The sequence below is a fragment of the Microcaecilia unicolor genome, chromosome 6 (assembly GCF_901765095.1).
Source record: "Microcaecilia unicolor chromosome 6, aMicUni1.1, whole genome shotgun sequence".
Classification (NCBI taxonomy): Eukaryota; Metazoa; Chordata; class Amphibia; order Gymnophiona; family Siphonopidae; genus Microcaecilia; species Microcaecilia unicolor.
The window spans coordinates 70,537,395-70,553,284 of record NC_044036.1 but is presented as its reverse complement, the minus strand read 5'-3'; the positions used below and the strand labels follow the sequence as shown (position 1 = coordinate 70,553,284).

The 15,890-nt window shown below is 42.4% G+C and overlaps 1 protein-coding gene across 1 annotated transcript in view; it reads left to right on the top strand.

Annotated features, from left to right (window-relative positions):
• The window catches only part of HFM1 (helicase for meiosis 1), a 472,985-nt gene that overhangs the window by 142,851 nt on the left and 314,244 nt on the right, over positions 1 to 15,890 (top strand). Inside the window, exons 9-11 of the mRNA XM_030206735.1 lie at positions 14,600 to 14,643; positions 14,785 to 14,886; positions 15,186 to 15,331. Of these exons, the coding sequence (XP_030062595.1) occupies positions 14,600 to 14,643; positions 14,785 to 14,886; positions 15,186 to 15,331 (292 nt within the window). The remainder of the gene's footprint in view (positions 1 to 14,599; positions 14,644 to 14,784; positions 14,887 to 15,185; positions 15,332 to 15,890) is intronic.

Sequence of the window (15,890 nt, the reverse complement as noted above, 5' to 3'; positions counted from 1 at the left end):
TGTGAAAAACGGCCCCTGCCATTACTGCAGGGCCCTTTTTCCCGCAGCTTGCTAAAAGGACCCCTTAATGCTTCATTTTGAGGAATATTTGTATACAAGGATTCTACTTCTAGGGTAACTAGAAAAATATTTATGAGCTGTCAACATGAGTTCACAAAGGATGTTAATAATGTGTAAGGTATCACGTGTATAAGATGGAATATGGGGTATCATGGGTCTAAGAAAAGTGTCCACGAAGGGAATACGAAGAGGCTCCAATTCAGACTCAATTGCCAAAACAATTGATCTTCCAGGTGGATTAGTTAATGACATGTATTTTGATAATATATATATTATTGGAATCCTTGGATGTTCTACCTGCAAAAAGTTAAATTTTTTTAGGGACCCTTTTACAAAGCAGTGGTAAGACCACCATGGGCTTACCACGTGGCAATCCGGAACTACAGCTGGCCCAACGCAGGCACTGGTGGTAGTTCCAGCCCCAGCACGTGACATTTTCGGGCTAGCAGAAATAATTGGAAAATATTTCTGCAGGGGGTTACCCAGCGGTAATAATGGCCGGTTACCGCCAGGATAGCGAGGGTGTCCTTACAGCCTTCTCAGTGAGTGGCGGTAAGTGCTCCTCCCTGTATGGCCACATAGTAAGTGGAATCTTACCACATGACCATTTCTTTATTTGGCCTGCTAATAAAGGCCTGAGTGCACAGCAAAAATGGCCGTCAGTGCTAGCACAAAGCCCCTTTTACTGCAGCTTAGTAGAAGAGCCCCATAATGTCAGATATCCTGCCTGTTTTCCTATCTCTAGGAGAGAATCAATTCTTTTTTTTAATGAATCAGTAGTTAAATGTCTACAAAAATTCTCATCTTGCACTTGTGTTTTTATTTCACTGGTGTAGTCATTTTTATTCATCACAATGACTGCTCCTTCTTTATCAGCCTGTTTATAACAATGGTATTGTCAGTTTTAATGAGTGTTCAAATTGTGAGTTCAATTGGATAAAATAATAATAAGCATACAAAAGATACAGTAAAAATTTTTCTTTTTATTCAACTGTCACTATCATGACAGAGCTATGTAATAATTTTACATAGGAAGCAAGTCATACAGAGTACAATTCCATCAGGTACAGAGATGAAGTTGCTTGCTAACAATTTTTCTGTCCTTACTTATATACAGAATATTTTGGCTGTTCTTTACTTAAACTTTGTACACCCTAATTGCTCACATCTGTGTCTGTGTCCTGTTAATTTTCCCTTATCTTTAGCCTTGCTTTTTCTTCTTAACCACAAGTCAGCATTTCTGCTATCAGACATTGTCTGTTTCTAATCTCATCTGTCAGACCAGGCTTGTGTTTGCACAGCTCAGTTTTCCACTGACTATTGTATGTGCACATTCCTTTTCAAGGTTATGCCTTCTCAGCTTTTCTGTATTTTTCCTTCTTACTTCTACACAAACCTCCCTTTGAACACTGTTTTACAGTGTTCACCACACTATAGTTCTATTAGCATGTTTGAGCCAGATTAGGATATGGCATTTCTCATCACTCCTTCTATCTGGGCCGTCATAGCTAAAGAACATTTTCTTTCAAGTGTTTTTATTCCTCGTCCTTCCTTTACTGCATTTGTGGTTAGAAGTTTTAAGCATATTACCTTTCCTTTCTACACTTCCCTTTGTTGTACTCTACTGTACATTACGTTTGTCATGTTGTGCATATTATTAATTTTTATTTCTTTCCTTTTCCATTTTCTACAAGTTAGAAAACATATTACTAGTACTATACTATACTAACTAATAACACTACTAACAATGGGTGTGCTATCCTATTCAGAAATTTATTAGCTGAAGGTAAATGTCCAGTCAGTCATTTATTAAGCTCTCATTTCGCCTTTTCAGGAACTCATTACTTTCAATAGTCTCCTTATTTCTTGTTATTAAACAAATTGTTTGTGGTTTCTGAAAAACTTTCAAATCCTGAGCGGAACATAGTAAATGTACAATAAGTGTTTTCTTTATTTATTATTAAACACTGTTCTCTAATGGTACTCTCTCTTAGACATGCTTTTCCACGGGTGGTTTATCTTGTTGTCTAGTTGTACGGTGGGGTTTTTATTGTCCAACTTCCCACTACCTCATTGCCGTGTCAGTGATGTGGCTGGTGTGTAGGTCCAAACATCATTCATTAACCATAAAATGTACCACGACAATACTCCAGATGAGTGCCTTTTCAATCACTCAGTACCAATGACACGTCTTATGTCGGATAAATGTACACAGGTAGTATGATCACTTAATCGTGCAGCAGTATGGGTGAGTTCTTTTATTTCAAATGGTCCGACGTAGATTGGATCTTTCCAAGTCTTGTGTGTGAAGTTTTTCCTCAAGACTTTCTGACCTATTGAGAACACCTAAGCAGATACCTCGGATCAAGTAATTGCAACGAACCTCTCACAAGCTGGCCAGTATTGCAAGACCGGGGCGTTGTTAGTCAATCACCGAAACAGGCATCGGGGGTCCCGCTTTTCTCACAAAAAACCAAGCAGTCCCCGTCTACGAATCAGAAGATTGCAGAGCACCTCTCACGAGCTGATCAGTATCGTAAGACCGATGCACCGTTGATCAATCAACCAAAAACAGATAACTTGTCAGCAGTCCTGCCGCTGACTCCTCACACGGGGCACCAATTTGTTCAAATTGTGAGTTCAATTGGATAAAATAATAATAAGCATACAAAAGATACAGTAAAAATTTTTCTTTTTATTCAACTGTCACTATCATGACAGAGCTATGTAATAATTTTACATAGGAAGCAAGTCATACAGAGTACAATTCCATCAGGTACAGAGATGAAGTTGCTTGCTAACAATTTTTCTGTCCTTACTTATATACAGAATATTTTGGCTGTTCTTTACTTAAACTTTGTACACCCTAATTGCTCACATCTGTGTCTGTGTCCTGTTAATTTTCCCTTATCTTTAGCCTTGCTTTTTCTTCTTAACCACAAGTCAGCATTTCTGCTATCAGACATTGTCTGTTTCTAATCTCATCTGTCAGACCAGGCTTGTGTTTGCACAGCTTAGTTTTCCACTGACTATTGTATGTGCACATTCCTTTTCAAGGTTATGCCTTCTCAGCTTTTCTGTATTTTTCCTTCTTACTTCTACACATGAGTCAATTGCATTATTTATCCTTCTTAATTATCTTTTATTTTCTATCCCCTTTGTTTTACTTATCTACGTCTCCTCTTTGGTTTTCTAATTAAAACTTCCAATTGGTATATCATTGATAACTCATTTGCCATTATCTGTTGTTATTCTTCCAGCTTATTCTGGATTGAATGTACTAATACTCCTATGGTGGTTGTAAATTATGAGTTGCTTTCTGTTTATTTTCTTACATTTTGTTACTGGAACATTTAATAAAATTTCTTGAATAAAAATTGCATTCTTTTCATTTTTATTTAAATTATAGAATGGTTGTTTTTTTTCTTACTTTCTCAATATCTCGTAGTACCATGTTCTCAAAGGTCTGAATCATTGGATTCTCAGTACCTGAAGGATTTCATGTGCTATTTTGAGGAATATCTTTTAATTCACTGGTTAAGAATCTTTTATTGCATTTTTAGGCTGTTAGATTTTGCTTTTAACTATTAGGGGAAAGTTCTTTCTTTTCCCCTATAGGTATGTGCTCCCTTTTCAGTGCTTCTCTCTATGCTTTTATTAAGGCTGTAGACCTTTCACAATATTTTCAAGAGCTTCCTCTATGACCTGGTTGAATAAGTCCCAGATGGCTGTGCATGGCAGGGAAGAGGGAGTGTTCTCTTAATTAGCAGGTAGGAGCTTTGATGGGACTGTCTGTAGGTCCTGATGGAGACCTTTAATTTTGTTGGCAAAATAAGTATCAAAATCATTGCTGGTTAGTTGTACCTGTGAAAGCTGGTTCTGTTGTGAGGTTTGCAGTAGGCTGTTTACTATTTTAAATAGCTGCTTGGTTGAATTTGCAACTTGTTCCATGTGTTGAGAAGAATATTGTATTTTGGCTGTTGTTACGACCTGGCGGTACACTGTCATGTGTTTCTTACAGTTAAGCCTGCTTTCATCTAGATGATATTTTCTCCATTTTCTTTCAAGTTGACATCCTTGGCGCTTAAGGATTGGCAGTTTTGGGGAGAACCATGGGGAATGTTTGTTTGTGGAGCATAGGACCTTCTTTAGAGGGGCCATTATTTTTCTAATGTCATTGCTAAGCATGCATTCCAGATATCAATCTGTTTTGACATTGTCATCATCTTTTCATCCACATGGGGGTAGAACAAGGCTTCTAGGAAGTTTTTAGCAGTCAGAGTTCTCATATCTTGGATTTCCTTCCAAACTTTGATTGGGCCCATCTGTTTTATGTAGTCCTTAATAGAAAATTTGATTAGGAAATGATCAGTCCATGATGATAGGAGTGTTATCTCTATGCCACCAGCCTTGTGTTCCAATCTTGGTTTGATTATACTATATGGGTCAACAAGAAAAAAAGTCTGTGATTGGATGTCGGGAGAAGTTATTGAATTTTGGGATTCTTTTGCTTCCTTCTTTTGGATGATTCACCCATTTTGAGCAACTTATGAAATAAGCAGTTCTGCTCTTCCTTTTTGGATTAAGCTAAGTATTTCTGCTTCTGTGGTGAATTATTTCTATACTTCAAACTGCAATTCCTTATATTTGATTGTCCCTGTTAGTTCTTACCATGTACAATTACTGTTCCGCTAGCACAATTTAGTTGCTTACTAGCACCTCATGGATGTTGCTTGTGTATTTGAATTAAGAATTAGTCACTAGCATACCCTCCGGTTTTTACTGTAGATTGCCTTTTTCTCTCTATATGTTGAGTTTTTTTGCTCTCTGCAGGTTTTCCAGTGGTGGTGGTTGGCCTTTAATGATAGCCTACATAGGTGTGTCCACATAGTTGGTACCCTTGGCTTGTAAGGTATAATTTGATATATATTATAAGTGACTCTTGATAATTACACAAACAGCATTCTATGTTTTAGAGCAAATATATATCAACAGTTTCTAAGTTTATTGCTCTAAGCAGGTTTTTGCATTTTTGATATTTATATAAAACTGCCATATTCAACCAATAGGAATTTGGTTTCAATGATGAAGTTGTCTCATGACATTTTGCTTTAGATGGGAAGGAGGAGGTTAGCAGGAGCACCTGATAAGACCTTACTATTCTCTGGGAAGGAGGAGGTTAGCAGGAGCACCTGATAAGGCCTTACTATTCCCTGGTACAGACCCAAATATAGCCACTATAGTAATCTCTTTCTAGCTTGTGTTAGTGTAGTCTTTGGAAGGTCCACATGATGAAGTTTGAAAGAGAAGCCAAAGAAATTTTCTTGTCCATTCATTCAAGAAAGATATTTATTTATTTATTGTGAACATTTATATCCCACATAATCCCACTAGGGCAGGCTCTGTGTGGCTTACAACATTTGGTGAAAAGAACAACATAATAATTGTAGTACAAATCAGAGAACAAGGTAGAGGAGGGGAAGGGAGGGAACCAACAGGAGGAGGAATGAGGGATTGCAGGTAATCAAGCAGCAGAGGTGTAAGATCGATCACATAGGTAGATCTTAAGGGACTTCTTGAACAGACTATGGTCGGCTGTCTCTCTTAACGGTGATGACAGAGCATTCCAGTAGCGAGGACACATAAAGCAAAAAGAGGAGGCGAAGAGTAGTTTGTATCGTAAGTTTCTGCCGTTAGGAAAGTGGAGGTTGAGATAGGTGCGGGACGACTTCATGGAATTTCTGGGAGGGAGGTCAATCAGGTTGTACATATAGGCAGGAGCGTCCCCATATACAATCTTGTGGGTAAGAGCACAGATCTTGAATTCAATACATTCTTTAATTGGGATCCAGTGGAGCTTCTCACGTAGGGGTTCTGCCACCTCAAACCGAGATTTGCCAAATAGTAGCCTCGCCACGGTGTTCTGCGCTGTCTGGAGTTTCTTAAGGGTGTGTTCTTTGCAGCTGGTGTAAATTCCATTGCAGTAGTCAAAATGGCTCAAAACGAGGGAGTGGATTAGAGTCCTGAATAGGTCAAACGGTAGGCACTGCTTGATACCTCATGGAAAGGAACATCCGCTTCGTTATTGTCAAAACGTGAAGGTCGAGAGTCAAGTGGGAATCCAGAGTGACCCCAATTAGCTTCAAGCTTGCTGCAATAGGGATGGAGAAGTCCAGCGCAGCAACCGTGCCCGGTATAGACTTTTTGAACTGGGAGGAGAGAATGAGGCAATGCGTTTTTTCCTTGTTAAGCTTAAACTTAAATGTGTTAGCCCAGTTGACCACAATGGCGAGACTGTTCTGAATTTCTGCTGAGATTTCGCATAAGGAAGATCGGAAGGGGATATAAATAGTCACATCATCAGCATAGATGTAGGGATTCAGGCCTTGGTTGGAAAGGGCCATTGCTAGCGGAGTCATCATAATGTTGAAAAGGGTAGGCAATAAGGGGAGCCTTAAGGAACTCCACAGTGAGATCTCCAAGATGGCGAAATAGTAGACTGGACTTTTACCCAATAGGATCAGCAAGACAGAAATTCCCTAAACCAATCTAAGACAGTACCTCCAACACCATATTCAGCTAACAACGTAAGGAGGAGATTGTGGTCAACCATGTCGAACGCGCTCGACATATCAAATTGAAGAAGAAGGATGTTGTTCCCAAAAGACAGTTCCTTCCTAAAGTTGGACAGAAGAGTAACCAGTACTGTCTCGGTGCTGTGATGAGACCTGAATTCAGACTGGGAGGCATGGAGAATCGAAAATTTATCCAAATAATCAGTGAGTTGAGAATTTACCATGCTTTCCATAGTCTTAACAAGCAATGGGATTGTAGCAACAGGGCGGTAGTTGGAAATAATACTAGGCTCATACTTCGGGTCTTTTGGGATTGGTGTCAGGAGAATATGACTGAGATCAATGGGGAAGCGCACGTGCTGGAGCATGTAGTTTAGATAGGATGTAAAGTCAACCACAAAACATTCCGGCATCGATTGCAGTAGGTAGTTAGGACAGCTATCCAGCTTGCAGTGCGTTCAAGAGAACTTGCGAAGGGCTAAAGCGACCTTACCAGCGGTGACTAGTTCAAAGGAGGACCAATAACGGTCAGCTGGGCAAGGGCCAAGTGGGGGTGCAAGGCCAATAAGGAAGTCAGCGACTGTAGTGGAGCACTGGGGGAGCGAGTTTCGAAGTAGAAGGATTTTTTCTCTGAAATGGTTGGCCAACTGAATCGCTGATGGCATGCCAACGCTTGGTGAAGTAACAGGGGTGGTGTCAAGTAGAGAATTCAGCTGACAGTAGAGTTTCCGTGCATCCAGCATAACCGCTTGATTTCTTTTCTTGAAGAAATCTCTTTTGGCTTGTTTGATTGCATATTTGTAAGTGTGATGAGAGAGCTTCCAAGCTGATAAGGCTTGTAAGCTTGTAAGCTCTTTTGAGTAGGGACTGTCTCTTTGTATCAGGTGTTCAGCGCTGCGTGCATCTGGTAGCGCTATACAAATGCTAATAATAATAATAAGAAAGCTCTTTTAGCTTGTTTGATTGCATATTTGTAAGTGCGATGAGAGAGCTTCCAAGCTGATAAGGCGTGGTCGCTTTTAGACTTAAACCAAGCTCTTTCCAGCCTTCTAGTTTGTTGTTTTAGTGCTTTAAGGTCATGAGTAAACCAGGCTTTAGATTTGCGATGGAAGGAGAATTTAAGTTGCAACGGTGCAAGTCCGTCTAAGATGTACTGACACCTGTTCTCCCAAGGGGTGAGGTAATCAAAGGAGTCAGTGTTTGCTTGCCTGTCACATCCATAAATTTGTTCCCAAAATGATCTTAGGTCAACTTCCTCTCTTGTACAGTATGTAGTAGGCTCCTCGGGGAGTGGATGGCTAGTCTTCTGCCAGCGGAGGGCAAACCTTAATTGGTAGTGATCTGTCCAAGGGACAGCAGACCATGCAGTAGTGGCTATACAGAGTCATTGAGGAACTTGTAAGCAAAAAGATCAAGTGTGTGACCTTTTAAGTGCATCGGATGCAGATCAGGATAATGGAGATCCAGGAGTTTGAGGAAACTTAGAAAATCAACGCTCTCCCAACCCTTGTCAATGCCTAAGTGGAGGTTCAAATCGCCAAGAATAAGGAGGTTGGAATAATTGGTGCAGGAAGTAGAGATAAAGTCCATGAAATTGGCCTGACTGGCAACCCAATTGTTAGGTGGTCTGTAGAACAGAATACAACGTAGACAATCCTGAAGAGATCTGCTTTGGACCTTGATTGAAGCGATTTCGAGACTGGGCGATATGGATTCAGCTAGGGAGTCAACCCGGAGGCCCGAGTGATAAATCACAGCAATGCCCCCAACTCTTTTCCCCGGCCTGGTCCAGTGCATGATTTTGAAGCCAGAGGGGCAGAGGTTAAGAAGAATAGGGTCCTTAGAGTCACATATCCACGTTTCAGAGATAAAGAGAAGGTCGAGTTTATCAGTGGTGAGCCAGTCCGAGATTGTTTCCATTTTGTTAACCACAGACCTTGCATTGACATAGCCCACTTTGACGGTTAAGTATGGATCCGGATGACCTGCCGAGCAGCAGATATACTTAAGGTGATTTTGCTTGGGGGTGCAACTGCGGTGCATAGTAGGCTGATGGAAAGCGTTGGAGTGGTGGCCAAAACGAGCATACGTAGAGTGATGGTTGGAGAGTCTAGATGCTTTCTGAGCGGTGACAAAGACAGGAATGGTACTGCAGTCAGATATGAGTGAAGTAAGAGAGGCACGGATAAGAGTGATATAATAGAGAATGGAGAGGAACTTGGAGGTGAGCATGGCAGGGACTGCACCACTTAAACAATACCGAGTTCAAAACCAAGCAAGCTTATGTGCAGACAACAGGTGGCAGCAGAGGTGAAGTGCAAGAACTGTTCAGATCCGGCTTAGGTAGAGCAGAGGCTAACTTATGAGCCTTGGACGAGGGACCTCGGATGATGGCAGCAGAAGAAACTAACCATTCAATATTTTAGGAAGTTGGAACCCAGAACCCAAAGTTGTTATGTAAACATAGTGGTTACCATTTACAGCATTCTAGACCAAATGGCCCTGAACAGATTGCATAATAAGTTTTCATACAGTGTCTTTCACTAAGAGGACAATATGGCAACAGCTCTTCTCAAAGGCATATAAAATGAGGGGCTGATGTGGAGGTGTATTTTCAAGCACTTTGACTTAAAAGGTTTCATAGTAATCTATGGAACTTTACAAGTCTAAGTGCTTTGAAAATGAGCCCTATAGTAAACTGCACCATCCTTTAGCATACTGGTTTACATCCAATTTCCATGCCCTAATTGTATTCCTGATATAGAAAAGGGACTTAGTTTGAAGAAATCTTCAGTAAAACCACTCCATGTGAAAGGGTAGCACCTGAAAATGGTTACATTCAAAATCACTCCTTTTTTTTCCATAATTTCTTTATTAAATTTTATCACAACAATACCATATATCTGCATAGCAATATAACAATATCCCTCATTGATTTTCCTCTGAACAATACTAGATAATCACATATACTGATGCTCTCCCCTCCCTCCCCCCCAGGTCTATGGTGATGATATTAGACTGTCTCTCAAATGTTCATATGTTTGCCACACTCTCTAAAATTTTTGAAGATGACCTTTTCTCAGGGCTTTCAGTTTCGACATCTGGTATATGTGGAGGGGCATAATCGAACGCGAACGCCTATCTCCATGGGCGTCTATGTCCAAAAACGGGTATGTGAAGAGGCGGGACAGACCGTATTTTCGAAAAGATGGACGTTTTTCAGCTGGGCTTTTGTTTTTTTAGCGATAATGGAAACTAAAAACGCCCAGCTCAAAAACGTCCTAATCCAAGCCATTTGGTTGTGGGAGGGGCCACGATTCGTAGCACACTCGCCCCCCTGACATGCCAGGACACCAACTGGGCACCCTAGAGGCCAGTGCGGTGGACTTCAGACTACGCTCCCACATGCATAGCTCCCTTACCACGGGTGCTGAGCCCCCAACCCCCCTCCCCCAAAACCCACTACCCACAAATGTACAACACTACCATAGCTCTTAGGGGTGAAGGGGGCACCTACATGTGGGTACAGTGGGTTTTGCAGACCTCCCATTTACCAGCACAAGTGTTACAGGTGGGGGGGGGGGATGGGCCTGGGTCCGCCTGGCTGAAGTGCACTGCGGTACCCACTAAAAGTGCTCCGGGGACCTGCATACACGCAGGCCTCAAGGACTTGTTGCTGCTATATAACATTGGCACACCAGTTGACACCTGAAGACTAATCTCCGAAAACATCCTTTATTGGAATAAGCACGCTTACTCACAGTTAACTGCAGATCAGAGGTTGTGCCCCACTGGCAACGAGTCTCCCTGGTACTGAGATGAGCAGTAGGTCAGAGCTGGCAGAATGCTGTACAATGCCCTCTTTCAGCCACATTCAAGGTAAGAACTAAGTTCTGTAGCGTGGCTAACACATGAAAGGGATCTAAAACTGGCTTACAAAAATGGCCACTACCTCATGGACTACCGAAAACAAAACAGGGCACACTCTGACCCAGTAAGCAGGGGAAAAAACACCATGGAAGTAGAGCCTGCCAACTACCAACATTGTGAGCATTTGCCACAAGCTAGTGGAATCACGGAGCCCAATACCCTACACCCACCACAATGCATTGCTGATGTGACTCTGCAGTGCCCTTAACAGAAAAGGTGTCACACTTACCCGAGAGCCACATCAGATCCAGGGAAAGGCTGTCACAGGATAGAACACATTCTGCTGTCATGGAGGTGGGTACGGCATTTGAGGCTGGCATAGAGGCTGGAAAAAAGTTTTTAAAGTGGGTTTTTTTTTGGTAGGAGGGGGTTAGTGACCACTGGGGGAGTCCAGGGAGGTCATCCCCGATTCCCTCCAGTGGTTATCTAGTCAGTTGGGGCACTTTTTTGGGACCTGTTCGTGAAAAAAAAAGGGTCCAAAAAAAGTGACCCAAAATCGCGGTAAAAACGCCTTTTTTTCGATTATCAGCTAAAGACACCCATCTCTCCTTGGCCGATAACCACGCCCCAGTTCCGCCTTCACCACACCTCCAACACACCCCCGTCAACTTTACCTGTTTCCACGACAGACTGCAGTTGGAAACGCCCAAAATCGGCTTTCGATTATACCGATTTGGGCGCCCACGGGAGAAAGACGCCCATCTCCCGATTTGGGTCACAATATAGGCGTTTTTTTCTTTCGATTATAAGCTGGATAGTCTATCTTGCACACTACAGTCCGCAATGGTTGTACCTCTACTTGTTTCCATGCCCTTGCTAATGTCATCTTGGTTGCCACAAAAATTTGGCTCTTTGCTGGCCAGAAATGCAGTAGACAGTGCTCTGCCCTACAAGGGTATTCCACCTTTGCTACCTTATTAACCGTCGCAAAACTCTGTACCCAGTATCTCTGTACCTTAGGACATTCCCACCAGATGTGCATAAATTATCCCCGAGCCCCACATTTTCTCCAACAGTCAGCTGACACCTGCGGATACATCTTTTGTAATATATCAGGTGTATAGTACCATCAGTACAGTATTTTGTATCCATTTTCGATTACTGGCTGAGTGACTGATGACCAGCATTCCAAGGAGTATGTTTGCTGAAGCACCCCCTCCCACCTTCTGGTATAATAACCTTGCGGAGTTCATGGCAGTAATGGTGCTCTATATAGCCGCGTCACACTGCCTCTGCCCCTCCCCCTCTAATTGCTCCCTCCAGTACCGTTTCCGCCAATTCCAGCTCCTCCCTCGCCCGCCTGAGTACATAATTCCTCAGACAATGGTAGTATACTAAGTCCCTTTCCTCCAGTTCATATTCCTCTTGTAACTCCTCAAAGTCCTTTACTTTCCCATTACTCCAAATCTGTCCCAACATATATAACCCTCTATGGGCCCATCTCTGATACACTTTCTCCGACCCTCCCAATGGGAATCCCGGCGCCCCACAAATAGCCATTTGAAGGAAATATTTTCTCTGTGGGAAAACCCTTTTTCGTATCTGAAGCCAGATGTATAGCAGGTGACTAATCCCCTTCAGATCAATTTCCTGGAATTACGAGCGATCTGGAACGCTCTCAAGGCTTTCAGAGATTGGCTGTCCAATCAAATTATTCTCATTCAAACAGACAATCAGGTTACTATGTATAACACCAACAAGCAGGGGGGCACCGGATCTCACCCTCTGTGTCAGGAAGCCGTCAGCATGTGGCTTTGGGCTCACCGACACGGCATGCTTCTCCAAGCCACGTATCTGGCAGGTGTAAACAACAGTCTGGCCGACAAGTTGAGCAGGATCATGCAACCTCACGAGTGGTCTTTCAACATGGACATTGTCCGCAAGATCTTCCGAGCGTGGGGCACCCCCTTGGTGGATCTCTTTGCCACTCAGATCAATCACAAAGTCCCTCAATTCTGTTCCAGGCTTCAGGCCCACGACAGACTAGCGTCGGATGCTTTTCTCCTACATTGGGGGACAGGTCTTCTGTATGCGTGTCCTCCCATACCTCTAGTAGGGAAGACTCTGCTGAAACTCAAGCAAGACCGGGGTACAATGATTCTGATTGCTCCTTTTTGGCCTTGTCAGATCTGGTTCCCTCTTCTTCTGGAGTTGTCCTCCGAAGAACCATGGAGATTGGATTGTTTTCCGACCCTCATCACCCAGAACGAGGGGTCACTTCTGCATCCGAACCTCCAGTCTCTGGCTCTCATGGCCTGGATGTTGAGAACTTAGAAGTTGCCTCCTTAGGCCTTTCAGAGGGTGTCTCCCGAGTCTTGCTTGCTTCCAGGAAAGATTCCACGAAAGGTGTTACTCTTTTAAATGGAGGAGGTTTGCCGTCTGGTGTGACAACAAGGCCCTAGATCCTTTTTCTTGTCCTACACGGACCCTGCTTGAATACCTTCTACACTTATCAGAGTCTGGTCTCAAGACCAACTCCGTAAGAGTTCACCTTAGTGCAATTAGTGCTTATCATCAACGTGTAGAAGGTCAGCCTTTAGTCGTTCGTTTCATGAGAGGTTTGCTTTTGTCAAAGCCCCCAGTCAAACCTCCACCAGTGTCATGGGATCTCAACATCGTTCTCACCCAGCTGATGAAAGCTCCTTTTGAGCCACTGAATTCCTGCCATCTGAAGTACTTGACTTGGAAGGTCATTTGCTTGGTGGCTGTTACTTCAGCTCGTAGAGTCAGTGAGCTCCAAGCCTTAGTAGTCCATGCTCCTTATATTAAATTTCACCATAATAGGGTAGTCCTCTGAACTCACCCTAAGTTCTTGCCGAAGGTGGTGTCGGAGTTCCATCTGAACCAGTCTATTGTCTTGCCAACATTTTTTCCCTGTCCACATACCTGCCCTGATGAGGACAAGTTTCACACCTTGGACTGTAAGAGAACATTGGCCTTTTACATGGAGCGGACAAAGCCCTTTAGACAGTCCGTCCAGTTTTGTTTCATTAATCCCAACAGGATGGGAGTGGCCATCGGAAAACGCACCATCTCCAATTGGCTAGCAGATCGCATTTCCTTCACTCATGCCCAAGCTGGGCTGACTTTGGAGGGCCATGTCACGGCTCACAATGTTAGAGCCATGGCTGCGTCAGTGGCTCACTTAAAGTCAGCCTCTATTGAAGAAATTTGCAAGTCTGCAACGTGGTCATCAGTCCACACATTCACATCTCACTACTGCCTTCAGCAGGATACCCGACGCGACAGTCGGTTTGGGCAGTCGGTGCTGCAGAATCTGTTTGGGGTTTAGAATCCAACCCCACCCTCCTAAGCCCATTTTTGTTCTGTTCCAGGCTGCACTCTCACTTAGTTGTGTTTCTTTTCAGGTCAATCTCCGTTATGTCCTCGCCGTTGCGAGGCCCAATTGACCAATGTTCTTTGTTTTGAGTGAGCCTGGAGGGCTAGGGATACCCCACAAGTAAGAATTTGAGCCTGCTTGTCCTCAGAGAAAATGAAGATACATACCTGTAGCAGGTATTCTCCGAGGACAGCAGGCTCAATATTCTTACAACCCTCCCTCCTCCCCGTTGGAGTTGTTCCACTTATGGTGTTTTGCTTTTTATCAAACTAGTTAGCTCATTCTTGTGGAGCATTCTACAAACTTCTAGTTTTTTCTAAAAAAGGTTCCGGTCTCCTGGGGCTGTCGCGGAGGACGACCCACAAGTAATAATATTGAGCCTACTGTCCTCAGGGAATACCTGCTACAGGTATGTATCTTCATTTTATCTACAAATATTACTGCAGTTTAGTAAAAGGACCCATTTGTGCTGAAGCTGAGCGTACAGTTCTAATACACAGCTTATTACATTGGTTCCTGAGTGCTAAAACAATGGATGGCTGTTGTTCAAAAATTTTTTTCAATAGGCAGAATTAAGGCCTGAAATCTCTATTATGGATAAAAAAAATTTTTTGTCAAATTGGCAGCATCTTCTTTACAGTGCTATTATATTTTAAAATGAAAGGGTTATGATGTTTTACTTTTATTTTGATAGGCTGTTAAAGGCTGCAAAGGCAGTGAAAGACTGCAAACTGAGAGGTAGGTACAGTATGTTCATTAGTGACTGATTTGGACTGAACCTGGGAATGTATTTTTTGAAGAAATGAAATATGGTAATACATATGAATAATCTAACTGGAGATTTCTTATATAGTCTTAATCCATTTAATCATGTCGTAGATCTCTTAATATGTGGTATTGGTTACCACCATGCTGGAGTTGACATTGCTGACAGAAAACTAATTGAAGGAACTTTTACTGTGGGAGACTTACCAGTACTCTGTAAGTATGATAATATCTGTTGAGAAACACAGCCCAATGCAGTTTTTTTTAGCAGAAAGACATATTTTATTGTTCTGTTATTTTATTTTTTTTCTTTCAAAGAGACTCTTGTGAGATCTAAACTGTTAGTTTCACACATTCAAGAGCATGTTTAGTTTATTCTTATTAAAAGCTTGCAGAAGTAGACTTAAAACTACAGCATAAAATACACATTCATTTATTTAAACAAAATAGGCCACTCAACTTTTCAAATGCTTTTGCAGTTTATCGCAAAATTAACATATTTTATTTTGATTTAGTTACCACGAGTACATTAGCAATGGGAGTAAATCTGCCAGCACATTTAGTAGTTATAAAATCAACAATGCACTATGCTTCAGGAATGTTTCAAGAATATAGTGAAACTGATATACTACAAATGATTGGCAGAGCAGGCAGACCTCAGGTGCGTACCTATTTTTTATGATTTTCTACAAATCTACTTCAAATTGGACTTACTAGTAATACAGTGAAAATTTGTTTTCTCTGAGGACAATCAGGCCATGTCATACTTGCATGTGGCTGACATCATCCACGTCACCCGGTGCAGAATCCTTTTATAACATATTACAGCTTTAAGAGCATGCACCAGCATTCCCACTGCACATGCATGAGTGCCTTCCTGCCTGCTGGGAGAGCACGGGACCAGCAGCCTCTCTTCATCCGCTATTAGGAGAGAATGTGCTGTTTGTGGCTCCTCACAGCATCTGGTACATTGCTGATGTTTGAGCTCTTTTTGTGCCTTCCTTATGGGTATTTTTTTGCCCAGTTTTATTTTTTCCTTTTTGGGTGGGTGGGGGGGGGGGAGCTTTCCTTCCCTTCTAGTGTTAGCTACTTGTTTTCCACTTTTAAGTTTTCTTATTTTTCATGTTCATGAGGTCCACTTAGGCCTGAGCTTCACTCGGGATTTTTCCCCTCCTTTTTTTCTTGGTGATTTGCCCCTTTTTACTATCACCATTGAGTCA